At 41.2% G+C, this 23,714-nt stretch overlaps 3 protein-coding genes and 1 non-coding gene across 5 annotated transcripts; 2 read left to right on the forward strand and 2 right to left on the reverse strand.

Annotated features, from left to right (window-relative positions):
* Positions 1-701: 701 nt before the first annotated feature.
* On the reverse strand, positions 702-7,011 carry pdap1a (pdgfa associated protein 1a). The gene is made up of 6 exons (XM_050059269.1): positions 6,832-7,011; positions 5,766-5,848; positions 5,613-5,687; positions 5,148-5,272; positions 4,846-4,997; positions 702-2,236 (listed from the first exon to the last, which is right to left on the reverse strand). Exons 1-6 carry the CDS (start codon positions 6,842-6,844, stop codon positions 2,202-2,204), a joined length of 483 nt encoding a protein of 160 aa, XP_049915226.1. The 5' UTR covers positions 6,845-7,011; the 3' UTR covers positions 702-2,201.
* Positions 7,012-7,719: 708 nt separating this feature from the next.
* On the reverse strand, positions 7,720-9,688 carry cby1 (chibby homolog 1 (Drosophila)). Of its 2 annotated transcripts, none has more exons than XM_050059271.1 (5): positions 9,581-9,688; positions 9,241-9,339; positions 8,843-8,948; positions 8,591-8,703; positions 7,720-8,212 (listed from the first exon to the last, which is right to left on the reverse strand). In XM_050059271.1, exons 1-5 carry the CDS (start codon positions 9,584-9,586, stop codon positions 8,132-8,134), a joined length of 405 nt encoding a protein of 134 aa, XP_049915228.1. In that variant the 5' UTR covers positions 9,587-9,688; the 3' UTR covers positions 7,720-8,131. The 2 variants fall into 2 exon arrangements, with proteins under 2 accessions (XP_049915228.1, XP_049915229.1); XM_050059272.1 differs by having other exon boundaries at positions 9,496-9,671.
* A 425-nt stretch (positions 9,689-10,113) lies between these two features.
* On the forward strand, positions 10,114-10,186 carry trnar-ccu (transfer RNA arginine (anticodon CCU)). The gene has a single exon. It is a non-coding gene; the product is annotated as a tRNA-Arg (tRNA).
* A 216-nt stretch (positions 10,187-10,402) lies between these two features.
* plbd1b (phospholipase B domain containing 1b) lies at positions 10,403-23,515 on the forward strand. The gene is made up of 11 exons (XM_050059246.1): positions 10,403-10,469; positions 11,018-11,240; positions 11,662-11,745; positions 12,737-12,878; positions 12,973-13,119; positions 15,122-15,266; positions 16,259-16,459; positions 20,978-21,118; positions 21,226-21,411; positions 21,576-21,682; positions 22,564-23,515. Exons 1-11 carry the CDS (start codon positions 10,403-10,405, stop codon positions 22,738-22,740), a joined length of 1,620 nt encoding a protein of 539 aa, XP_049915203.1. The 3' UTR covers positions 22,741-23,515.
* Positions 23,516-23,714: the final 199 nt, after the last annotated feature.

Genomic DNA, 23,714 nt, shown 5'->3' on the forward strand with positions numbered 1-23,714 from the left:
CAGCTCTGTGCGTTGTCATGGATACGCTGTACAAAACAAGCTGACAGTTTGGGTTTCCAAGGCTGGAGTAGAGATGCATGCCCAAAAGAAAAGCACGCATATTTGGTCAAATGAAAAACACATCTACTTATTAACATTATGAAAGACTTGAGTATCAACATGTTTTTGGTGCAAATATCACAACGCTAAACTTTCAAGAAGGTGATTGAAGGAAGGAAAGGAGGACAAGGCCGCCACTCGTGGAAAACTCCGGAAAAATCCTGTTTTGATGCACAAAACGGCACAAGCAGCTCCAGCTGTTCCACCTTTCAATATATTGATGTGATAGATAATGTCAGGGCACGTTAATGGGTGTATACACGGCTGCATGCAGACAGGAATATTAATGGAATATTCATTTTCATTAGCTATTTAAACACTTTAGTAGGAAAACTGTCTTTTCCAGAATAAAGGAATATTTTGTGCATGTAAACTTTGACATTGTGTCATTTAAGTCTTTCTTGAATTGCTTCTGGATCTGACTTAAATTCTGCGACATTCAGTATTTAATACACTTGTGTCTACTGACGTCACTTTCAGAGTCAAAACAATTTGCAGGTAAAAGACACTTCACAGAATTAATCACGAAGAACTACAACTTTCAGCTGCTTTGACAAGTACATGATAAACATTTACAAATTTGAATACAAAACACAAAATAGTCATTTATCTATTGTTGAATTTATTCTTTAAAAATGACTTCAAATACAGGTTGGAAAACTGGAACTGGATTGTGGCTACATTTCTTACACTTCTCATCTCAACAGTTTGTTTTTTAAGCTATTTCCATGTTATAGGGAATACTGGTGTCCTGATCAAGGCAAATCCCCCACACACTGAGTTAGCGGTTTATCATGTACACCTGTGCAGTCCACACAATACAAATGCCCTGCAGTAAATCCTCTCCTTGTGGAGTTTAGAATTTTGTGTTCTGGTTTAAAATGTCAGAGAGCTGAGTGGTCGCTGGTAATTTTGGTACTAGTGCTGATGTAAAGGACTGCACTGAATTCTTCATGTACCTAATAAACTAACTCAGTGTAGGTTCTTTGTAGGACTTCAATTACAGGAGTAAGACAGTGAACTGGTCTTGTGTAAACTGTGTAAAGGCAACAAAAGACACAATCCCTCCAACAGAACCACAGAGGACCCCATCAGAAACAGGGCAAGGCCACGGTTACTGAGGAACTTCGAGACGATGCTTTCCAGCACTGATGACAACTTAAAAACGCTTCTTGTAGGCAATTCAAGTAATATTCCAGGTGCTTTGAACAAAGGATTACAAAACACATTCTGAAACACTTTTGAACTGACAGCAATAAGATGATTCTAGTGAGCAAAGCGAAAATTTGGAGGGAAAGATCCATGAAAAAGCAAAGGAAACTAAATATTTTCTACTTTGAATACATGTTGCGGAAGCAGGACTGCCAATTCTTCCAACTGTAACTTGCCAACTGAAACAAAGGGGATCAAAACATGGCGACTCTGGGACAAAAAGAAGCTGGTGGAGAAAGATTATTTGTGTCTAAATGAAGGGGGAAATCTTTAGAAAATTATACCAATGCCTTGTGCAACATATCCACAAATTCTAAACTACATTGTATAATTCCTATATATCAGTTTATCCTCTGAATAGTGTTCTTTTTCTCCATCTGCAGCTGCCGTATTACAAAACAGGCGAGATGGGAGAAAAAAAAGGTAAAGCACCAAAAATATCCCCATGCATGTTCACTGTAACACCTGTCCAGTCATTAAGTAAACTCGTATTAGGTAACCTTGTAAAAATGTATAAATCAAAAGGAATGAAAATAACTTCAGCAGCTTCAGAATTAAAACCCTGCTGGGTGGGGGAAGAGCAAAGAGGCAGTGAAGCACTTGGAAAACCTGCGATTGTCTCCTCTGGAGGAAGAAAACTAGAGGCATCCCAAATGTTGCATTCCTCTTCGTCTCGCTTTGATCCACCCGTTTTGCCCCGTCCTGACCAAACTGTTATGGAAGACCCACGCCTCTCTGATTTGAAATGAGGGACAGGAGTTCAGGAGCGCCCCTGATCTGATGCCACTCGTACTGGTCCCCCTCCCCGCTCTCCTCCTCCTCCTCCTCCAGATCTCCATCTCTCTCCATCCCTCTGAGACAAGTGCATGTTGAAGCTTTCAGGTAGTGGACTAGCGCTTTGCTTTGGCTTCTTCAGCTTCTTTTTCTGAAATAAAAAAAAAAAAGAGGCAACAAAGAGAATTATGTAAAGCTCAAAAGAAAAAGATGATAGTTACGAGGAGGGCCTGCTCGAACAACCCAATAAAGTAACAAATCTTGTGTGACGCCAGGACATTTGCTGGAAGTTCCCACCTCCTCCTCCTGACTAAAACACATTTGCATTTCATGGCCTTATGTGTCAGGACACCGTGTGTACACAGTAAGTAACCAGTACATGTATGAACAAATCTTTCACAAAAAATCCTCAAGCTTAACTGAGAAAAAAAAAATCATGACATCACAATCAGTAGCTTTCTGCACTGGAGCTCACTGGTGACTGAGAGCAGCATGTTTAACAGTAGGTAACTTGCTCATTAAAACCCATGATCATACAGAGCAAAAAAGGAAGATGCAACCAGTTGCAAAACACGCTCCAGCTAATCAGGGCAGCCTTCAACAAAAAGGCAGTGTGGTGCACCTCGCATTCAGAAACCTGCATAACGCACTCTGTCTGATAGGGGCCTAATGTTGTGTTCACACTACAAGCAACACAGCAACAGGTTAAAGGCCCTGACACACCAAGCCGATGGTCGGCCGTTGACCAAAGTCGGGCCGTCGGTGAGCGTCTGTCGGCCTAGTTTTTGCAGTGTGTCCTGCACCGTCTGCCCTTCGGTGTCGGCGGCTTTTTGGCCGATTGAGCATGTTGAATCGGCGGCGGAGCTAGTCGGTGAGAGAGATCACTCTGATTGGCTGTTCAGGTTTTATTTCCTCGCCCCTGTAGCGAGTGAATCTGCCTGTAGTGAAACTGGGGCTAACCGGTGCTTCCTCCTCAGGCTCCACTTCACTCAGCTGCCCACAGACCAGCAGCTTCTTCCCACTTTAACCTGAATAACAAACCGGAGCTAGCTGGGAGGCTAGCGGAGCGTTAGCCGCAGCATGACCGGAGGAATGCACAGCCAGTTAGCCTCCGCTAGTCTGAGCTAGCCCCGGCTCTCTGTTTGGATCCAACCGGAGCACCGAGCCCTGGTTGGGTTATTCAGGTTAAAGTGGGAAGAAGCAGCGGGTTTATTGGGCAGCTGAGTGAATTGGAGCCTGCAGAGGAAACATCGGGACCGTCTGAAAGTAATAGTCCGTGGAGGTGCTGCGGTGCTCGGCTGCACAGATAGGTAACACTTTGGCTGTCAGGATGTACCACTCTGCTCTCTCTCACGCAGGCGCAGAATGTACGTGCTACTTGGCTGTCGGATGTAGTCCGTGTAGTGTGTTCAAATGCAACTGACACAGGGTGACGTGAGGCGACGTAGATGACGCAACAGTTGGCTTTTGTCGCCGCTAGTTCTTTGATGTCGGTTTGGTGTGTCTGCACCTTTAGAGTCTTTTTCAGTGGAAGCTGGAGACACGAAGCTACAACTGACATCCGACACTTGATGCTGCTGATGGGCATAGAATAGAATAATCTTTATTGTCATTGCACAAATAAGGAAATTCTATTGGAGCAGTCCTCCAGTTGCCCAGGCTTATAAATATAAAGATAACATAAGTAAAAACAAAGAGACATATATACACAATAGGGCACAATTATCAAGCATGACGCACTACAAATAAAAGTTAAGCCGGCCTCAACTTTTTTCAGCACTCTAACGACATGGTGAGGCATCAACCAATCATATGTTTTAGTTTGTAGCTGTGGTAGCCTACTGTATCATTTAGGTTACTTAGCGGACGCTACACTAGCTGTCTGTGTATTGCGGTGCACACAGGGATGCAATGGGGAGGTGAAAGGTGTTGTTAAAATGTGGCTCAAACACTAAACAAAAGCATAGATCTTGTTTTCACCTAATACAAACTTTAAAGGATGTTCAGTCAAGGTGCTTTGTTGCAAGTAGCAGGCACACACAAGCCTGTGACAGCATAACCAGGGTTGGAAATTAACTTTTTGTCCACCTGCCACTGTGGCTGGTGGAATCAGCCACTCAACAGATTATCTTTGTTTGGCTGGTGGATGAAGTAAATCTAGTAGCAACTTGCATATTTTACCAGCATTTGGCTGGTGCTAACACTTCAACAGTAGCTCTGCAACAATATAACTGGTCATGCTGTTGCTGTGTCATGTGTAGTGTGAAAACAGCATCAGAGCACCTTGAAAGCCACAAAATCAAACATAACTCTGTTGATGTAGATCAGTGATCGTAAACTAGTGGCCTGCCATATACATCTCACAAAAGCTTCCCATACAGCCCCCAGAATATTTATGAATTCAGAAAATGTGAGGAAGAATAAAAATGCGTTCCAGTATTTTGGATATCTCGCAACTGAGATAGAGGTAATATTTATTAGCAATGATTTACCAACTTTATTAACAACTTGCAGAAACATTGTATGCAGTGTCCACCTTCCACCTAAATGGAAATGTTCGAAACAGCAACAGAGTAAACTTGCTACTGAATTTAAGACAATCAGAGGCAGTCAGACGTGACTGATGATGTGTCTACAGCTGTTTAAACAAAACTGAAATAAATACTCAAATCCGTGAAGTGATTTACAATTTCCACCCCGAGGACAAAAAGTTTTAACTTTACAGAACTGTTTGGTGCAAAAATCATTGCAACCTCTCACCTTTCCTGAGTTCATCTCTCTTCTTGGCAGCGTCCTCCCTCTGTTTCTTGATGATGGCCAGTCTGGCCAGGTCGGCCCTGGCCTGCTCAGTCTTCCCCTCATAATGGAGCTTCATGTAGCGTTCCTTTGATTTCTGCTTCTCGATCTCCTCTCTGGCAGAGAGAACAGGGTGGCATATGCATAAGATCAAGTTAACAAAATAAAAAGCCTGGTGCCAGGGCAAATGATTTGATTTAAGAACCTCAAAAATACAACAACACAAATACAAATATTCCTTTCCTAAGTAACTGTGTGACACCTACCTCTCCCTCCGAGACAGCTCTCTGGGAGCATCAACGTCTACCTCAGCCACCTTCTTGCTCTTCTGAGACACACGGTTGGGATTCTCGATCTCTATAAGCCCCTCCACTCCACTCCTCTTCCTGGACTGTGTACAAAAAGGGACACCTTTATAAAACACAAGTGAGACAGGAAACCACCCCTGCAGAGCTGGGAAATAATGGCAGAGGGTAGTGAACTTTTCAAAACACACTTTCAGATCCATTTTATTTTTCATGTGCATTTTTTAATTCCCACCAATGCCAAAAGTATTCAATGTTACATAAGAATACAGACAGCAATGACAATGGATTTTCAGCTACGTGCATTTTAGCAAGGCAAGACTTAAACGCTAATTATTAGGTGTAGTGTCAGTCCTTCAACCCCACCAAGTTCTAGATTGAGTAGTTTCACTCCCAAGTCAACATTAAACCCCTGACATCACTCACGTCAGATTCATCTTCACTGCTGCTCTCTTCATCAGAATCTGCAGAGCTCTCCTTGTCTGCACCAGGATTTTCTTCCTGTTAACATACACATTGAATCAAACCAGACCTAGTTTGACAGTAACTCCATTTCTGTCACAAAAGGTTTTCACTCACCAACTCTTTCTGTGCTCTCATCTGTCGGTCAATCTCATCAGGGTTGCTGAATTGCTTCCCTCTGCCCTTGTGGCCCCTCTTCCCTGTAAAACAAATGTAATAGTTGTTAGAGGCAATTCAACTGCATCCATCCGTTTTTGAAGTTTGTCATTATACAAGCAAACTACAATGCGTGCGAAATCATTTCCAGTACAGGGACACATTTACATTTATGCTACATCCACTCAACAACTGTACGATGTAATGTCATTAAAATGTTGCCCTTGAATTAATAACAGCCTCAAAAAAACTTTTTTAGTTGATACTGAAAGGCCTAGACGAGACACTATGATAATTTCATCAGTCACAGTTTGCGGTGAAGTATAATCAAGATGGCATTATGTGGTACAGGTGTGTCTGTCTGTATGTATACTCTCTGTATGTGGACACACCTGTTCCTAACCATCTCTGGATGATAACATCACAACACAGTTCAAACCTGTAATTACAGTTCTACATTTAAGATCTCAGGCTGGTGCAAAGTGAAAACAAGGACAGAGAGTATGTGGGGCAGGAGATGAGTCACACATGACGTTCACTGAGGGCCAGCTATTTTCACAGGCAAATGTAGAGCTAGTATTCGGGACAAGAAGGCAAAAACAGCCAGATACATATCCAGTAAATACTTAAACAAAAGATTTGCGCACATATCTGGTGGTAGCAACAGTCGCTATCTGCTAAGAAGCAAAGTAAATGCTAATACATATGTTTAGGTAAGCTACAGCGCTCTACTTTGCACATGGTGCTAGCGGTTATAGATAAACGGCCAAAAATAGACTCGTTAAACCGTTTAAATGCTGAAATTATCATCCAGTATTCATGTTAAGACATTGATTAATCACTAATGGTACATGCTGTGTCTTTCCAGAATCGCTCACACCGGCAAATATTCCATGCTAACCGGTTAGCATGCTAAAAGCTAAGCATGTGAGAGTTCATAGGAATTCATAGTACTTTAGCGAGCTAACAATTCGTTAGCTCGAATTAGCTTGCTGAAATTAGCATTTACTTTAATGTCAATACTTACCGCCCCGAGGCATTGTTAAAAGCGAAGTGTACACAGATAAAGTCCGCTACTGAATCGCTGAATATTGTGATAGTTGTAAAAGCAAAGGCGACGGCTTGAAGTGTTGAAAGAAAAAGCTAGAAACTACTTGGTCTCGCCCGCTGTCGGCACCACCAACGTTGAAACACTGCAATAACTGATGAAAGTCTGCGCCTGCGCAGTTAGGGCCATTCAACCAATCATTGCACTGAGCATTTAAACTTACATGTACAGCCATCAATTAGATAAAGAGGGTCAAACTTACTCATGAAAGGCCGTACCTTTCATTGACAGGAACCCATTATTAATTTTAATACAGTATATTATCATGATATGCAGTTGTACTTTGAAGAAAAAGTCCCATTTTGAGAGGTGCACTCTCACAAGAGCAATGAAATTCCAAACTACTTTTCAGAATGGATAAGAATGTGATCATTACATCATGATATGGGGAATATTAGTGTCATAAAAATATGAGCAATGCAGAAGAGAATAAAGAGCCAAGATCTTCTATGCAGGTTGGTGTAAAGGCATTACATTATCACGATCTAATTCTAATGTTGTAATAAACATTACCAGCATTTTGACCAAAAAGCTCTGCAAAAAACCAGCAAGTAGCCTTTGAGAGTCAAACTACTGTCCCCAAGGTCAAGAATAAACTTTTAATTTATTAGGATTATTTAAGCAAGAGCAGGCAGCACAGGTGGAGCTGGATAAGGAGTGAAAATAGTTTACAATATGCTGTAAAAACTCAGATTTATCCTCGTCTTCTTGTGAATGTGTCACTGATTATGACACAACAAACTTTCAGTCTAATATGTGGTTTTAGCAATATTCTGAAAACTGAGTGAAAAAACTGCGCACTCCCTGTAATGGCTTTTACTTTTAATCTAGATAGAAAATACAGTAAATACAAAAAAACATAAGAAGAAACAGTCAGACAACACTCGTCATATATATGTAAAAGATGTAGAAGAAGATGTAGTGCATTGAACAAAGATGTTCACAGTTGTTTCAGATTTACAGTTACAAATGCAGGACATGACAAATAAAAGAAGACACTAAATCTGATTGAAAGGCAGCTGCTTTTAACTACAAGCAGTGCCAAGATCTACAGCACAAGAATCCTCATTATGCAAAAAAAAAAAATGGGCTCATTACTTTATCTCTGTAGTTATGAGCAAACAAAACAAAAACAAAGTAACACTTCTTTTTACATCAGCAAACTTCAAACTGTCTGCAAATAAACATTTTCCATGATGAAGGCACTGGATCAGATTTGTCATTTCTTCCTTCGGTGTTGGGTCTTTATATCTTCCACTTCTTTTTCTATCAGATGGTACTCAACAGTCGTCTCTGTCAACTAGGAGGGAAAGATTAAATATCAGTCATTTAACAGATTTTGTAGGATGATAAATGACATCTAATATCAACTGCTTCTGATACCCATCGACTGGAAATTGAGTGTATATTAAAATGTATTACGCAAACTTTTAGAATTAATCCAAGCAGTGTTTGACTTGTGTTAAACCTATGTTGCAAGCATTGTTATAGAACCTGATTGCCTGAGCCATTCATACATGAAAAACACAGGTTTATCCAAGGTCATTGCATCTGTCTGAAAAAGGTTAGAGGAGGAAGGGGCCAGAATAAATTAGTAGCATGCTTGCAGAAACTTGCATATTCCATCTTTAATGCTACTGAGAATATTAAGGCATGATGAAAGCTGCTCAGCTCTTACCATGTCCAGGAGAATTTCAATCTTTAGTTTCAAGAGGTTGTTCTCTTCCTCCAGCTGCACATTTCTTTTCTTAAGCCGCTGCAGTTCCCTACCAGACCCATTCCCACCAGATTCTGGTTCACCAAAAACAGAAAAAACAGGAATTAATGTTGTTTTGGCCATTCAGAGACCACGGAAATGGTGAGATTCTATGCACGTAAACTGTGGAAGCACCCATTGCACTGATTTAGATCAGCATTTTTAACTCATTACCTGATATCCACTGTCCATCTTCAAATTTCCAACTCTGACCTCCAAGGTTCATCACAGGAGGTCCATACTCAAGGCCCAGCTCTATTTCTCTTGTTGAGCGATCCAACTAAGACATGAGGAGGTACAAATGCAATAGGTCATTCTGCATGCAATGAATGAATGAATGCTTACACAATGTCAAGATGCAGTCCCTTTGGCATAATCCACACCTCCCAAAACAAGGTGTTTAACACATTTGCTTTTGTTTATCCCATCAGTATATCCTCTTGGTTGATCAGTGTAGATTAAAGGGTCAATGAGAGATAAGCCTTATTTGACCTTCTACATCAGCACACTTTATTTAAACAGTGGTTTTAGCACAATGACGTTACCTAAGAACACAAAGTCTCTAAACTCACCGTGTGGAGGCTGGACAGAGATGCAGACTTGCGAGGTGGAATCTTCTTCGGACTGAATGTGTTTCCAAAGAGCGGCATCTTTAGTGACTTCTTAAGTTCCTGTATAAAAGATGGGACACAGTAGTAGCATTAGTATTTTACAGACGGAAGCATCACATCGCCACAGTCAGTTGACTGTATTTATCGTTGCTAACGGCACGTTACCAAGCTAATGCTAGGTGGCTAACACTAGCTAGCTGTGAGTACTACCCATACCTGACATTAAATTGAAACTGTCGACTGCCTCACAGGCGGGTTAGTAGTTGTTTTGTCACTGAAAATATATATCTAATATATTTACCTCCATACAGACTATTTATTTAAATTCCTAACGTAGCGGTGGAAATTCTTTTCTCTCAAAACCATACTTGCTACTGCGCAAGCGTGTAAAGTCCAGTCTGAAATGGGCAACACAGTGAAATATTGCACAGCTTTAATACAAAGCAGCTGGAAAAGATTTACCAACACCAACAAGTTTACGGTATTTAATATGAAATTCTATGCTTTAATGCTCTACCTAGGAACTTTTATGCATATTTTAATCGTAAAGTCACATTCGGCTAATGTAAACACCCCTATGTAGAGGAGATAATGGAACCATCCATGAAACGTAAAGGCATCACCATGGTGATCGCGTCACTCGACCTTTCCAACTGTTTATATTCGTGCATATATTTTATATTCAGAGAAATTAATAAAAATGTTGTTTCGGAAACTCAACTTGTAAAAATGGAGCTTTTGAATTTTACAAATATTATATCTACAGACATACCACTTATAAACAACCGGTAGTTACGGATATAAATAAGGTTGACCCCGCCCCTCTTTCATACCGCCCCAGTGGCCTAATGGATAAGGCACTGGCCTCCTAAGCCAGGGATTGTGGGTTCGAGTCCCATCTGGGGTGAATTCTTTTGCTCAGGAACGGAGAAGCTGAATGTTATGAGACATATCGTTGTTACGAAAAATGTTTCAAGCAACTAAAACAAACAGCAACCGGAAAACGGAGCTTCATCGGGTCTTGAAAACACACTCCATCCCCGGCGCCCTCACTGGAAGTACTCTTAACAAGGACATATATTTATTAAAGTAGGCAGAGATTCGCAGGAAAATATCAGCTGGCATGGAGAAGCAAAGCATCAAACTGTGCGTCCTGCTGAGCACTTTGGCCGCATCAGTGCAAACTAACCGTGAGTAATTTAAGGGAAACCTATTTTTAATCCAGCATAATACAATTAAACTTACTTTTAGGTTACTGTTAAAGACAAGCTGGGTGTTTATATTTTAATAGATACATTTCATGTTATCATACAAACATGTCATCTAAATGTTAGGTGTTATATCATATTTTTCTTTGTTCTATTCTGCACTGTTCTATTTATATAGGCTATATATTTTTTTTAAACATATAAATTATTTTGTGTCATATTATATTTACTAAATCGCTCATGTTTACTTGTATGTATATACCTACCCATGCTAGAAATCAGATTTAGCTTCAAATATTACATTAAATTCTATCTGTATGTCCAAGTAACTACACTAATCAATGTGAACCCAGAGTCATATTCCTTTAACAGTAACAAGTCAAGTCACCAAATAATAAAAAACAATTTATTTTTATTTATAAGTCCTGTTTTCCTTATAGTTCATTCAATTGGTGTCATGACATTATGTTACATAATATGTGTTATTCAACCTCAACCCCTTAACCCTGTCAATCCTCACACAATGGTAGAGCTCCAAGAGGCCACTGTGTACTGGGATGTTGCCCAGAAAAGTGTGATCCTGAAAGAGGGGGTGATGGAGACAGAGGGGGGAGCCTACGGTTACTTCAATGACACCCTGCTCCTCTCTGGATGGGGGGTCTTGGAGATCTGCGCGGGTCATGGGGGAATGACACAGGAGGATGAGACCACCTTCTTCCTAGCGGGGTACCTGGAGGGTTACCTCACTGCTGGGTGAGTGTCACAGGCCAACTCGAGCAGACTTGTTTGAAATATCTCAAACTAAAACTCTCTGAGCCCACGCAGCCGCACCTGTAGTTTGCTGCTGGCGGACAAACTCACCTGAACACATCATCAGTTCAAGTCTTTGTTCTAGATATTGAATCAGAAAATAGAGAATTCTGGGCTTATTTATATCAAACAACCTAATGTTTTTCAGATGGAAGCCCCTGAAGATGGGGGTCTTTGGCATAATGTGTATACATTTTGGGTTCCTTGATACGAAAAAGGTTGAGAACCATTGGTTTCATTAATTGGATTACAGTACTGACTACAGTTGTGACAGTGTCCTTAGTAACTGCAGCTCTAACTGTATTTACTTGGTGTGTCATAGAAATGGTTTAATTCCCACAGTCTTCTTATTCTTTCTCCACAGACAGATGTTCAATCATTACTCCAACATGTACCCTCAACTCGTAAAGGATGAGAAGGTCTTGAATCCCCTGAAAAGGTTTTTAAGGTACAGTCCCACCATCTGCTCATGTCCATGGCTTACACTGAGATTAGACGCTAAGAATACTCTTAATATACCAGAGGTTCCTCCCTTCAGCTGCGGAGAAACAGTCTGTGAAACTTGCAAGGAATGAGAGAAAAGAGAGATTCACTGAACTGATATCATGTCCTACGGTGGTTGAGATACTTTTTTACCTGACTAAACGGGTTTGAAAGACCAAGGGTGGATTAATGAACGGGCCTAATGGGCACAGGCCCAGGGGCCCAAAGTGTCAGAGGCCCCTTTACCTTTAAAATGTTACTCAGATTAACACGTACCAGCCATGACGAAATTGACAATGACCACAAAGAAACACAAAACAACTACAAAGACATGCAAAACAGCTGCAAAGAGACACAAAGAGACTGACACAACTATAAGAAGGGGCAAAACAACCACAAATAAATACAAAATGGCTACAAAAGCCTACAAAATGACAAAAAAAGAGACACAAAACAACTACCAAAAGGGGGAAAACAACCACAGACGCAAAAGAGAACACAAATTTATCAGAAAGGGACAGAAATTAACTACAAAGAGCACAAAACCACAGAGAGATGCACAACAACCACAAAAAGACACAAAACAGCCAAACAACAAACAACTACACAGTCTCTGTTTCTTGCTCCTATGTAGCAGAGGTGGTGGGCCGTCTGTGTGTCTGTGCCCAGGGGCCCAGTGTGATCTGCCTATGTGAAATACTTTATATTTGTATTTATTTTAGTATTTTTATTTGTAGAAATTCAAATTTTAAGATTTTGATTGATGACTCACCGTCAGCTTTAGCAGAATTGTCTCATATTTGGTAAACACCAATTGTGAAATTGACATTTATGCATGCAGTGAATGCTATAATTTTGTACTCAGATGGACAGCTAAATCAAAAGAAGCTGCCAAAAGCACTCATTAGTGACAGAAACAGTCTAAAGTGGCTCTCAGCTGTCTGAATTATCCGCAGCAAACAGGACCAGTGGGCCAGAGAGCAGGTGAAACTGAAGAGATACAGTGACCCCCTGTGGAAGCATCTGGGACTGATCCTGGCCCAGCTGGACGGACTCCACGCCGGAGCTGCAGAGTGGGCCAAAAGCAAACATAGAGAGGTGTGTGAATGTGTGTGTGTGTTTAGAGAGCTGGTGAGAGAGTTGTCACAGTACCATCTCAGTCATCTCTGCCACCTCCGCCCTCTCTCCCCAGCCTCTGTCAGCGTTCACCTTCCAGTTTCTGAATGGCGTCGGCGACCTCCTGGACCTCATCCCAGCTCTGACGCCTCGCTCCAACTCCTCCACAGGGACCGGCACTTTTAGGATGCCAGGAATGGGCCACTGCACTGCTCTCATTAAGGTTAGGCCAAGCTCATTTGGCTCAAGCTGTGAAGGAGCACTTGGGAGGCCTTGACGCCTAATTAGTTTTATTGTGGGTCCTTGTGCATGGGGGTTCCTCTTCTGAAGTGTGTCGATGAGTGCAAAAGGCCACTGGGAGGAGGATGTTTTCTCTTCCACCTGCACTCATTCAGGCAAAACAAAGTACAAATGGAATGGAGAAGATTGAGTGATGCATTGCAATCACATCATTAGGTTTTAATTAATGAGACTTCATTATTCTTTTCTCGTTTCATTACAGGAGCCTTAAAGGAATACTTCAACCCAAAAATGATCATGTGTATATCAATTAGTCACCCAGTGTTACACTAGATTCATGCAAAGAAACTTTGATTTTCTTACATGCCTCCATGGTGAATGAGGGATCAAATAACAAGAAAATTCTTGATGAATTGAAGCCATAGGGTTCCACACCAAAACTATATCAAAACACCCATTGATAAACTCTCACACACCTTGTGAAGAATAACCCAAGGCTCATTTATTCAGTTGTATGCTCAGCTCTTCCCAACCACATGCATTTTCATTAAAACCTTAATATTTAAAGCACTTTTGCATGTGAGCAGCATGCTCCTTTGGAATGCAATGGAGGCTGTAATGGAATAGAAGTAATGGCGTTATATATCTAAATCAAAAATAGGAGTAACTCTGTTCCGTTACAGTTCAGCTACAGTTTAAATTGGTAGTATTCTGAATATGGTTACTGTCTTTAAATATTGATTATTTGAAGAGATTACATTATTTGTTTTTGTTATATTTGTTCTAACACCATGTCCTTTCTGAATGCAGTGCGAACTTCAGTTTGATTGTATTGTTTTCTACTGGAATGTTCTAACTGACTGCGAGCAATGCAGCGCTGATGTTTCGAGCTGAACCTTTTGTCAGTTGCCCTTTTTCTATCGATCTGTCGATCGCTTTTAAAGGAGCAGCTAATTTATGAAGTTGAAATGAGACATTATCTACACAACACCTCCTCATTTCACTACAAAAACCTAAATAAGGTGAGAGCTGACTGAAGGGACATTGTCAGGGAAAGAAAGTTACTGGTAAATGACCATCACAACCTACTTGTGGAAGTGCATATTCAAAAGATTTAGTGTGGACAGAGAGGGATGCTCACTTACTATTAGGACACAGTGTAAAATTCATATGAGGCATGCATTTTGCATGTAAAGATTTTTAACAAGTGTTTGCAGTGCATCGCTACATGACAATGGCAGTAGAGGTGCACAGCCAGCGTGTTTTCAGCACAGAAAAGTAAGACCCAGTCAAATGAGTAGTAAGTAATCTAAGTATATAGAATACGTTACTTAGTTTGAGTAATCTAATGGAATACATTACAAATTACATTTGAGAGCATGTATTCAGTAATCTGTAGTGGATATAGTGAAGTTTTAAATAGTAAGGTTTTTGCAAAAATGCATATGTTTGGGAAGTATTGAGCATAAGACTGGATAAATGAGACTTAAAATATACTGCACGAGTTGTGTGAGAGTTTGTAAATGGATGTTTTGATATAGTCGTGCTGTTGTTAAACATGGACCCCTATGAATTTTCTGTTTATGGATTCTTCATTCACTGGCATGAGGCATGAAAGAAAAACAACTTTTTTTTTTCAGAATTCCATGTAACACAAGGGCGAGTTAATGACATTCAAACAATCGTATTGTGGGCGAAGTATTCCTTTAATGTTGCTGTCATGCAAACATTTTCTTATTAGCACTTAATGCAAAGTACAGCTGTTGGGAATGTCATAGTTCTGCAGGTGCTAAATCATAAGCCAAATTATTGGACTGTTCAAAATTCGGTCAGGAAATTACAGTTATAACAATTGTGATAGTAATAGTGATTCAGTAAATTGCATACATGCCCTAAATAGTCCACTGTTTTATTACTGCCAACGTCAGACACAACATGCACACAACCCTCACCACAACCTGTTCTCTCCCTCCTCTGTGTCCAAGGTGCTGCCAGGCTTTGAAAACCTACTGTTTGGCCACTCTAGCTGGTACACGTATGCAGCCACCATGCGAATCTATAAACACTGGGATATCAGGGTGTCTGACACACACACCGCCACCGGAAAGATGTCATTCAGCAGCTACCCTGGTACACACACTTGCACAAAGTACAGTGTCTCACTTATGAGTTGCACAGCCTGTATTTACACTCTCTCCTTCTCCAGTTTGTCAACCTATGTTACAGCGATACACAGCTTTCTTTTAAAGCCCTGCGCAGAGGTGAACTGCTTGTCCTTATTAATCCACATGGTTTCATTTCCATCTTGGAAAATATAAACACTGACATCAGGGACTTAACCCAAATCCTTAATGTACATTCTCTTGCCTACTGAAAGTAATTCTTCTGCTAAGCACACAGCTTAGTCAGTGACGAGGAACCATCCACCGCCGTGTGTGTACAAAACAGAGAAACAATGATGTATTCCCTCACCGTTGAGTCAGAGGAGGCTGAGTAATTTTGTGGGCAAAGATTTGCAGAGTGGTCCGGGCCATAAAAATCCTCTTACGGGCTCCGTTGCTATCAGAACAGTGGTTTTAATGCACTATTTTTAGAGACCAGCAGGCCAAGGATATCACTTCATTATATTAAAACGAAGAGATGAAATACACCCCTGCCACTGGAGGTGGTGTGTGACCCCTGCAGCCTTCTTAAGCTGCTTTCTCTCTGACAATGTGAAACATTCAGCGTACACAGCAGCAGGTCGGGGCCAACAGAACAAGAACAGATGCAGATACATTATGTAGAGGTGGATGTGGGGGTGGTGGAAATATTCCTCTGCCTATGATTTACATTATTGATAGCAGCGGCTGTATTGTATAAGCATTAATAATAGTAGTAGCAGCAGCGGAAGTAGTAGCAAGTGTTAAAAGAACCAGAAGTATGTCTTTCTGTATGTAGTTATAGTAATACCAGTAAGCAGTGGTGGATCTTCCTATAGGCAACATTAGATTAAATTTGCAAATTTGCACAAACTGTATTCTTGTTATTTATTATTATTGTTTATTAGCTCATGTGTCTCGAGTATTTCCCTAACATGACCCTAAAACCACCACCTCCTCCTCCTCCTCCCCCTCTTCCAGGCTTCCTGATGTCTCTGGATGACTTCTACCTGCTTGGGAGCGGCCTGCTGATGACTCAGACCTCCATTGGTGTTTTCAACGCCTCTCTGTTCTCCCAGCTCAGCCCTCACAGCCTACTGGCCTGGCAGAGAGTCCGCCTGGCCAACAGCCTGGCGCACAGCGGAGAGGAGTGGGCACACGTCTTCTCCAAATACAACTCAGGTAAAATCCTCTTAATGTGAGTTAAATCAAAGTAGGTTAAGTTTGAAAAGTTGTTACCCACTTTTCAAATACATGAATACACCAATCTCTCTTCAGTTGAACAGAATCTGTTCTAAACCCTTAAATCCCTCCAGACATGTTAGCAGATGACATGATGTAGAACTCCCTTATCTTTGCCTGAGCAAACATTTTGATCATACGGATTATAGCTTCTGCCTGCCTCGCATATTATTATGTAGACTCGATCATCTCACAACCGAAGAAATGGCTGACAGACTAAAGATCAACCATGACTAATCAGTGCCAGCGGATAGTGGCCTACTAGGTATCAATACTGAGAAGGTAATTTAAATAAACAATCAAATATATAGAGAAAAGGTCAGGGGATCATTAATATAAAGAGATATCTGCATACTTTTGTAGAATCTGTGGGCAAAAAGACAAGATTTTGGTATCAAAAGCCAGACCCCCATGAAAAGTGCTGGGCTTTGAAGCCAATTTTACTTAGTGGCCAAATGTGGAATTACAAGTTCCAGGTTTGTCATGTGATGCCATAGACTTACATTGTGAAAGAGACGTCTATGAATGAGTGGATATGAAAATGACTCATTTCACTATTGGGATATGATCCATTTGGTCTGATAACCTTTCTCAAGTCTAGAAGAGCTGCATGACTAAACTATTTTATCCCCATTCAAGATAGAAGAGGGCTAAACCAGACGTTAGCTCCTCAGCCAGCAGAAGATAGCCACTTCTGTTGGACTGGAAACACTGTATCCGATTCTTGTTATACATCCATGGCGAAAGTGTCTAGATTTATGTTTGTACTATTGACCAATGCTGTTTGAGTAGGCTTTGGTTGCATGAAGGTAAACAGTCTATGTGAAGAGCAAAAGAGACAGACCTCATAGGCCGAAATGCATTCTCGGAACCCATCAGCTATTGTCCGAGGACTTTTTATCAGCTTCTATTTTTTTGTTTTTATCTGCATTCATATGAAGATACCATGACTCTGTGTATACAACGTCTCAAATTGCTAATCAGACAGTTATCAATAACCGGCGCATGGAAGAGAAAGTCTTGGCTGTCATCTGGATATCCACATCAAGCCAATGGCTGCGGAAACTGGGGATCACCAACGTTATTACACTTTATCCTGTGGGGGGCATGAACATCAGTACTAAATGTCACAAAAATCTGTCCATTAGTTGTTGAGACATTTCACAGAAGTTGGTAGAGTTCATCCCCTGCGGACCATGAATGTCTGCACCAAATTATGTGCCAATTCATTAAACAGACGTTGAGATATTTCACAGGATAAGGGGAGAACTTTTACCTGCTTGTGGCGCTGTAGAAAAAGTCAGGGGCTCACCAAAGTTATTACAGTCCATCCTCAGGGGGACATGAATATGAGTACTTTTACTTTAACAATTAATGTAACCTATATTTGAGTAATAGTAAGATGGGACAGGGCAGAGAATTAAGAACAGACAGGAAGAAAATCAGACTTGCAGAAAGGCATGAATGATGAATTACCTTGGTCTGGAGCTAAAACCCTGACTATGTAAAAATTCACAGGACAAATTTCCATAGAGATTTACCAGACTCCCAAACAGACCATCCTTCTCATTACATGACACTTGTGTTAATTGGGCAGCTGCTTTGATCTTTCACGTCATGTTGCTATGGGAGGGCACAGGAGAACAGGACAGAGTGTTCTTGAGACTGAAAGTCCTCTCATCACCCAACAGCGTCTGCTCTCATACTATCCAGTCCTGCCAAACTGTTGTGGTGGCCTGCAGGCATGAGAGCCTTTACCTTTGCCTGTTCTTAATCTTGACGTAGACAGGGTTAGGTTAGGGATTTATTGTCTGTGCAAGTCAGTGACTCCAGAGCCAGAAGTTAACCATCTCTAGTGTCAGATCCCTCAGGCACATGCAGGACTGTGCATGTTATTTTTCCTGTGCAAATCACACACTGGAAGCAATGCAACTAGATAATAATGCAACTTTTTTTTGTATTACATAAACCCACTATACTATTGTGGTAGGTGTGCATCTTTTGGTCCAAATCATGTAGGTTTTATGTCAATGCAAACTTTCCAAAGATTAAAGGAAGTTTTAAAATTAACTTCCTTCTTCGTAGAAAGTAGTGAGTTTATGCCAATACATTATTGCAGTGCTCACAGAGACAGTCTGACTTTACCTGTTGGTGTGTTCAAGGATGTGTTGATATCTGATATTTGGAAGATCATTGTGTTTGACGCTCCTTTTCAGCAGCTAGCTTAAAGGGATAGTGCATCCAAAAATGAAAATTCAGCCATTATCTACTCATCTATATGCCGAGGGAGGCTCAGGTGAAGTTTCAGAGTCCTCACATCCCTTGTGGAGATCCAAGGGGAGAGGGGGTAGCAACACAACTCCACCTAATGGAGGCTTACAGCGCCCCAGATTCAAACGTCCAAAAATACATAATTGAAACCACAAAATATCTCCATACTGCTCGTCTGTAGTGATCCAAGTGTCCTGAAGCCCCGACATTTGAACTCTATTTTTAGCCTCATTGTAGCCTGTAGCTCTAACTGCTTCTCTGTGCACAGTGCCCACGTGTGCGTGCTTGCGCGAGACCGTGAGACATGGGCAACGCTTTCATGTGTGTTCACGTGCTTTCCCTGGTCTCGCGCGCAAGCGTTTTTGAACGTTTGAATCTGGGGCGCCGTAAGCCTCCATTAAGTGGAGTCGTGTTGCTACCCCCTCTCCCCTTGGATCTCCGCAAGGGATGTGAGGACTCTAAAACTTCACCTGAGCCTCCCTCGGCATATGGGTGAGTAGATAATGGCTGAATTTTCATTTTTGGGTGCACTATCCCTTTAAGGAATTCTTTAGCCGGCTAGCAGCATGGCTCTAGGACTGGCAATGTTGGTCCATTACCTAAATACAGATTCAAATATCTTTACTGATTGATGGATTGCAGTGAAATCTTATGCAGACATTCGTGGTCCCAAGAGGATAAATCCTACTGACTTTGGTGATTCTCTGACCTTTTCTTTCGCACCACCAGCAGGCCAAAATTTTTAATTTGTCCAATACTTGACATAGCCTTTAAGCTCAAAGCACAGTTGGTTACAGTGCAGCCACTGGTTCTGATGTGTGTGCAAAGTTTTGTGAGTTTTGGAGCCCCTTTAACCCCTCAAAAATGTGATTAATTTCAAGGAATAAAAGAACAATAATAATGGTTCCTTTATTTAATAAAATATCACATTTTGCACCCCTTCTGATGTGTGTGCGAAGTTTTGTGAGTTTTGGAAAAATGCAAAAATGTGATTCATTTTGAGAAGGAAGAAGAAGACGCCATGGGTACTAGCAAGACGCTGAACAGTGCGGCTGTGCATTTCTGTAGAGTCGGACACTTAACTGGTATTTCCTGCGTGGAGTGTGTGAGCTGGAAATAACCCAATGCAAATTTTGTTCCTTCCTGTATTCACTATGTGGTGCTAGAAAACAAATACTAATTATAGTTCATGTTGATCTATATCAATTGGAGACCACGCCATGTAAATTTCATGTAAATCAAATGATGACTGTCACACAAGTTTCACTTTTCCATCAACACAACCGCTTTTTACCGACTTCCCTTTATTTCTGATCTGTCAGAGTGTCCTTGAAAGTGGCAGCAAGGACAGTTTTAATGATGATCCAGGCTTTAGTACCACGCTATTATGATGTAACCATGACCAATAATAATGGTAAAGAGAACATACTGTTGGGGGACGGGTTTGAGTTCTGGACCAACTGAGGCAGGGACAAACACAGGTATGAAGTTTGAGGGTATTTAATGAAAAAGGTAGGCAAAAGACACAGGTGGTGGCGACAGGAGACAGGCCGGCTTGGGAGCTGGAGAGGCGTCCGAGCTTGCAAAAATATCCAGCTTCACACAGGAAAAAAGCGCTGGAGAGCAGAGGCACTGGTGGCTGACGCAGGCAGCGAGGCACACACTGAAAAAACACAAGAGAAACACTGGTAAGGAGCTGAGAAGTTTCAAACAGCAAAACTCTTCAAAATCACTGGAGAACAAACTGCAAAAACCGTGTGACACTACCGAACAGGACGGAATTATCTGGCACAGGAGTGGAGTCATGACCAGGCTTATGTGGAGGGTTGATTAGTGGAGATTGCAGCCAGGTGTGCCTCGTCTGCCAAATCTCAGGGAGAGAGAGGAAAACCAGCCATGCCTCCTGCCACACACACACACTGCAGGGAGAGTAAAACAGAATGGGGAGGGGAAGGAGAGAGACAGAAAAACCCCCAAAACAAACCTAACACAAACCAAGACAACCAGTGTCTGCTGTAGAGCTATCAGCATTCTCTGGAAATATGTAAAATTTGTGTAATTTGTGGCTAAAACATGCAAAACCACTAGTTTAGGTTAATCATTTATAGTGATACTGACTTCAAAAACCATGAGGATTCTTTGTGCCTGTGAGGCAGGAAACAGAGCATGTCCCCCTCTGTGTTTTAGGTACATATAACAGCCAGTACATGGTGGTGGACCTCGACAGGGTTTCTCTGGGTCACAGTATCAGGGATGGAGCTCTGACTGTGGTGGAGCAGATTCCTGGGAAGGTGATGCACTCTGATCAGACTCAAGCTTTACGCAGAGGTAAGAAATAAAACATAGGCCTATAGGTTTATTGGTTTTATCCAGGATGGCTGTTTAGGTGGTGTTTGTCTGGACATCCTCCACCTTTGGTGTGCTGCATTTGGCAGGTTATTGGCCATCATACAACATACCATTTCATGCTGAAATCTACAACCTGAGTGGGTACGGTGTGATGTGGAAAAGATACGGAGAGGATTTCTCTTACGACCTCTGTCCCCGAGCCAAAATCCTCCGCAGGGACCAGGCCAAGGTGTCTGACCTCAGCTCCCTCAAACACATCATGAGATACAACAGTAGGTAACAACAATAAGTCATGCATTCCTCATATTTCATATCCTTTCCTGAACTCAAAGGGCTTCAGGGATGTGACAGAAAACAACACACAAATAATTCAGGATATTGTTGCTATTTTCAGACAGTAAGCAGCGTGACTTAGGTCAGACTGATTCTATTTCAGACTACAAGAGAGATCCCTACTCCAAGGGCCATCCATGTAAAACCATCTGTTGTCGGAACGACCTGAGACCAAGGAGACCACGTCCAGGAGGGTGCTATGACACTAAGGTCAGAGGTCATTAGCACATCAGTGCCCCAATCAAGTTTAAGATTATGTACATTAAAAAAATTATTTTACAAAATTAATACAGACTTGTTTTGGGTGCATTTATGTGTTTTTGTATCGGAATGATTTCGCCTTTTGTTTGATATTGTTTATTGGCTAGGCACCACTGTCAGTGGGTGGCACCCCCAGAAATGTTTCATAGGGGTTGGCAGATGGGGTCACGGAAAATCTTGGAGTGGCACACCAAAACAAAAAGCCAAAACTGAATTTCAGGAATTCGATTATATTGTACCAGCCCTCCCACCCAGAAGTGCCACTATCTCTGCCCCCAACTTTCTAAAATGTTTGTAAAACTTGCAATGATATTTTACTGTCTTTACCTGTTGTGTTGAGATATTTGATAATTTTACTATATTCTTTGTTCAACAAGACTATAGTTTACAGCCTAGCTAGCTGATGGCGGCTAACATGCTCACAATGACAATGCTAACATGCCAATGCTTCATTGGTATAATGTTTAAAGCAATGTAAACTGCACATGTTTCAATCAAAGATGCCAGATTTTAGAATATGTACATATGTACCCTGCCTTAAAGAGCTGCAAACATGGAAATAATTTTGACAGTCTGTTGCTTACATCAACGGTTTCCACTCTAAAAAAAAAGAGCAATCAGCAATTTAAATATAACATAGAACAAACACTGATTGAACACAACCATTATAAGTTAACTGCGGATTCTGAATGACTAAATTCCATTAACGGCAGCAGAAATGTCTTCATGGATGTCTATTAGATTTCCGAACCATATTAAGCGACCTCACTTCCTTCCTGTTGCTCACTCTTTCCTTTGTGCCCTCCTCACCCATCTATCTCATGGTACAGGTGACGGACTACCAGATGGCTGTCCAGCTGGTAGCGGAGGCAGTAAATGGCCCCACGACGCAGGGGGGCCTGCGTCCATTCTCATGGCAATCCTTCAACCTCACGACTCATCAGGGGCTCCCACACACCTACAACTTTCCCTTCGTCACTATGAGGCCCACACTGCGTAAGCCCTGAGAGCACAGAGACAGAAGATATCACCCATCCAGGAACAACTAGTCAGGCTTCCCTGTTTAAATCAGCAATACAGACTTTGTCACGACACTAGACATCCTGGTGCACCTGAGATTACTGGGCACAATGTAACAGCTTGGCAAAATATGGTAAACTGTCTCTCTAATTTGGACAAAAATATAATTGAATTGTAAGTGCAGCATTAGTGCAAATTCTCCAACTGTGCAATATTATAACTAAAAATGAGTCATGAAAGGATTAAATACAGTCACAGGACAATATGAATGACTTCTTCTCCCATTGTCAAATATGCAGTCTGCATAAATTTAGTGTTATAGTCACTTATTTTAAAGCTGATTAATGCAAATTTAAGGTAGAAAGACAGTTTGATTGTTTGACATTAAACACTAACCATTAGTATATTATCCTAAAATGCATTTTGTTTGTATGTTTAACTGAGCACCAGCCATTAGCCACAAGATGATCCTGTTAGAATCACTGCAGCTCTCATTTCTCAGTGTCCATCCAAGAGTGGCTGCATTATGACAGTGCACTCTGAATTTATATGAGTGGTGTTCATCAGTGGTGTCTCACAAATTGTGTAAAGGTTTGATCCACACCGTTTCGGATTGTAGCCATCAGGGAAATGCTATTCACCTTTTTTTTCTCCAATAAATACTAATTTATCTGTTTTGATGTTTTTTTTCCAAGTTCTATGCAATGTTTACTCAGGTTTATACAGTGTGGAGCAAATTTATCTTACTAAATACTGACTATAATAAAGTCTTAATATTGTTCTTTGTAGTGCGTTTTCTCCTTTATTTGGTGTTCAGAATAGTTTTGCAAAAAACTACAAAACCCAGTGTTTTGTCTTTATCTTTGTCAAGTTTTCCATGGAAAACTAGACCAAAACTGAAAATAGGAAACCTTTCAAAATAAAATGTTGAAATTTGCTTTTCAAAAGAACTGCTAAAATG

This window comes from Epinephelus moara, chromosome 13, assembly GCF_006386435.1.
Source record: "Epinephelus moara isolate mb chromosome 13, YSFRI_EMoa_1.0, whole genome shotgun sequence".
Lineage (NCBI taxonomy): Eukaryota > Metazoa > Chordata > Actinopteri > Perciformes > Serranidae > Epinephelus > Epinephelus moara.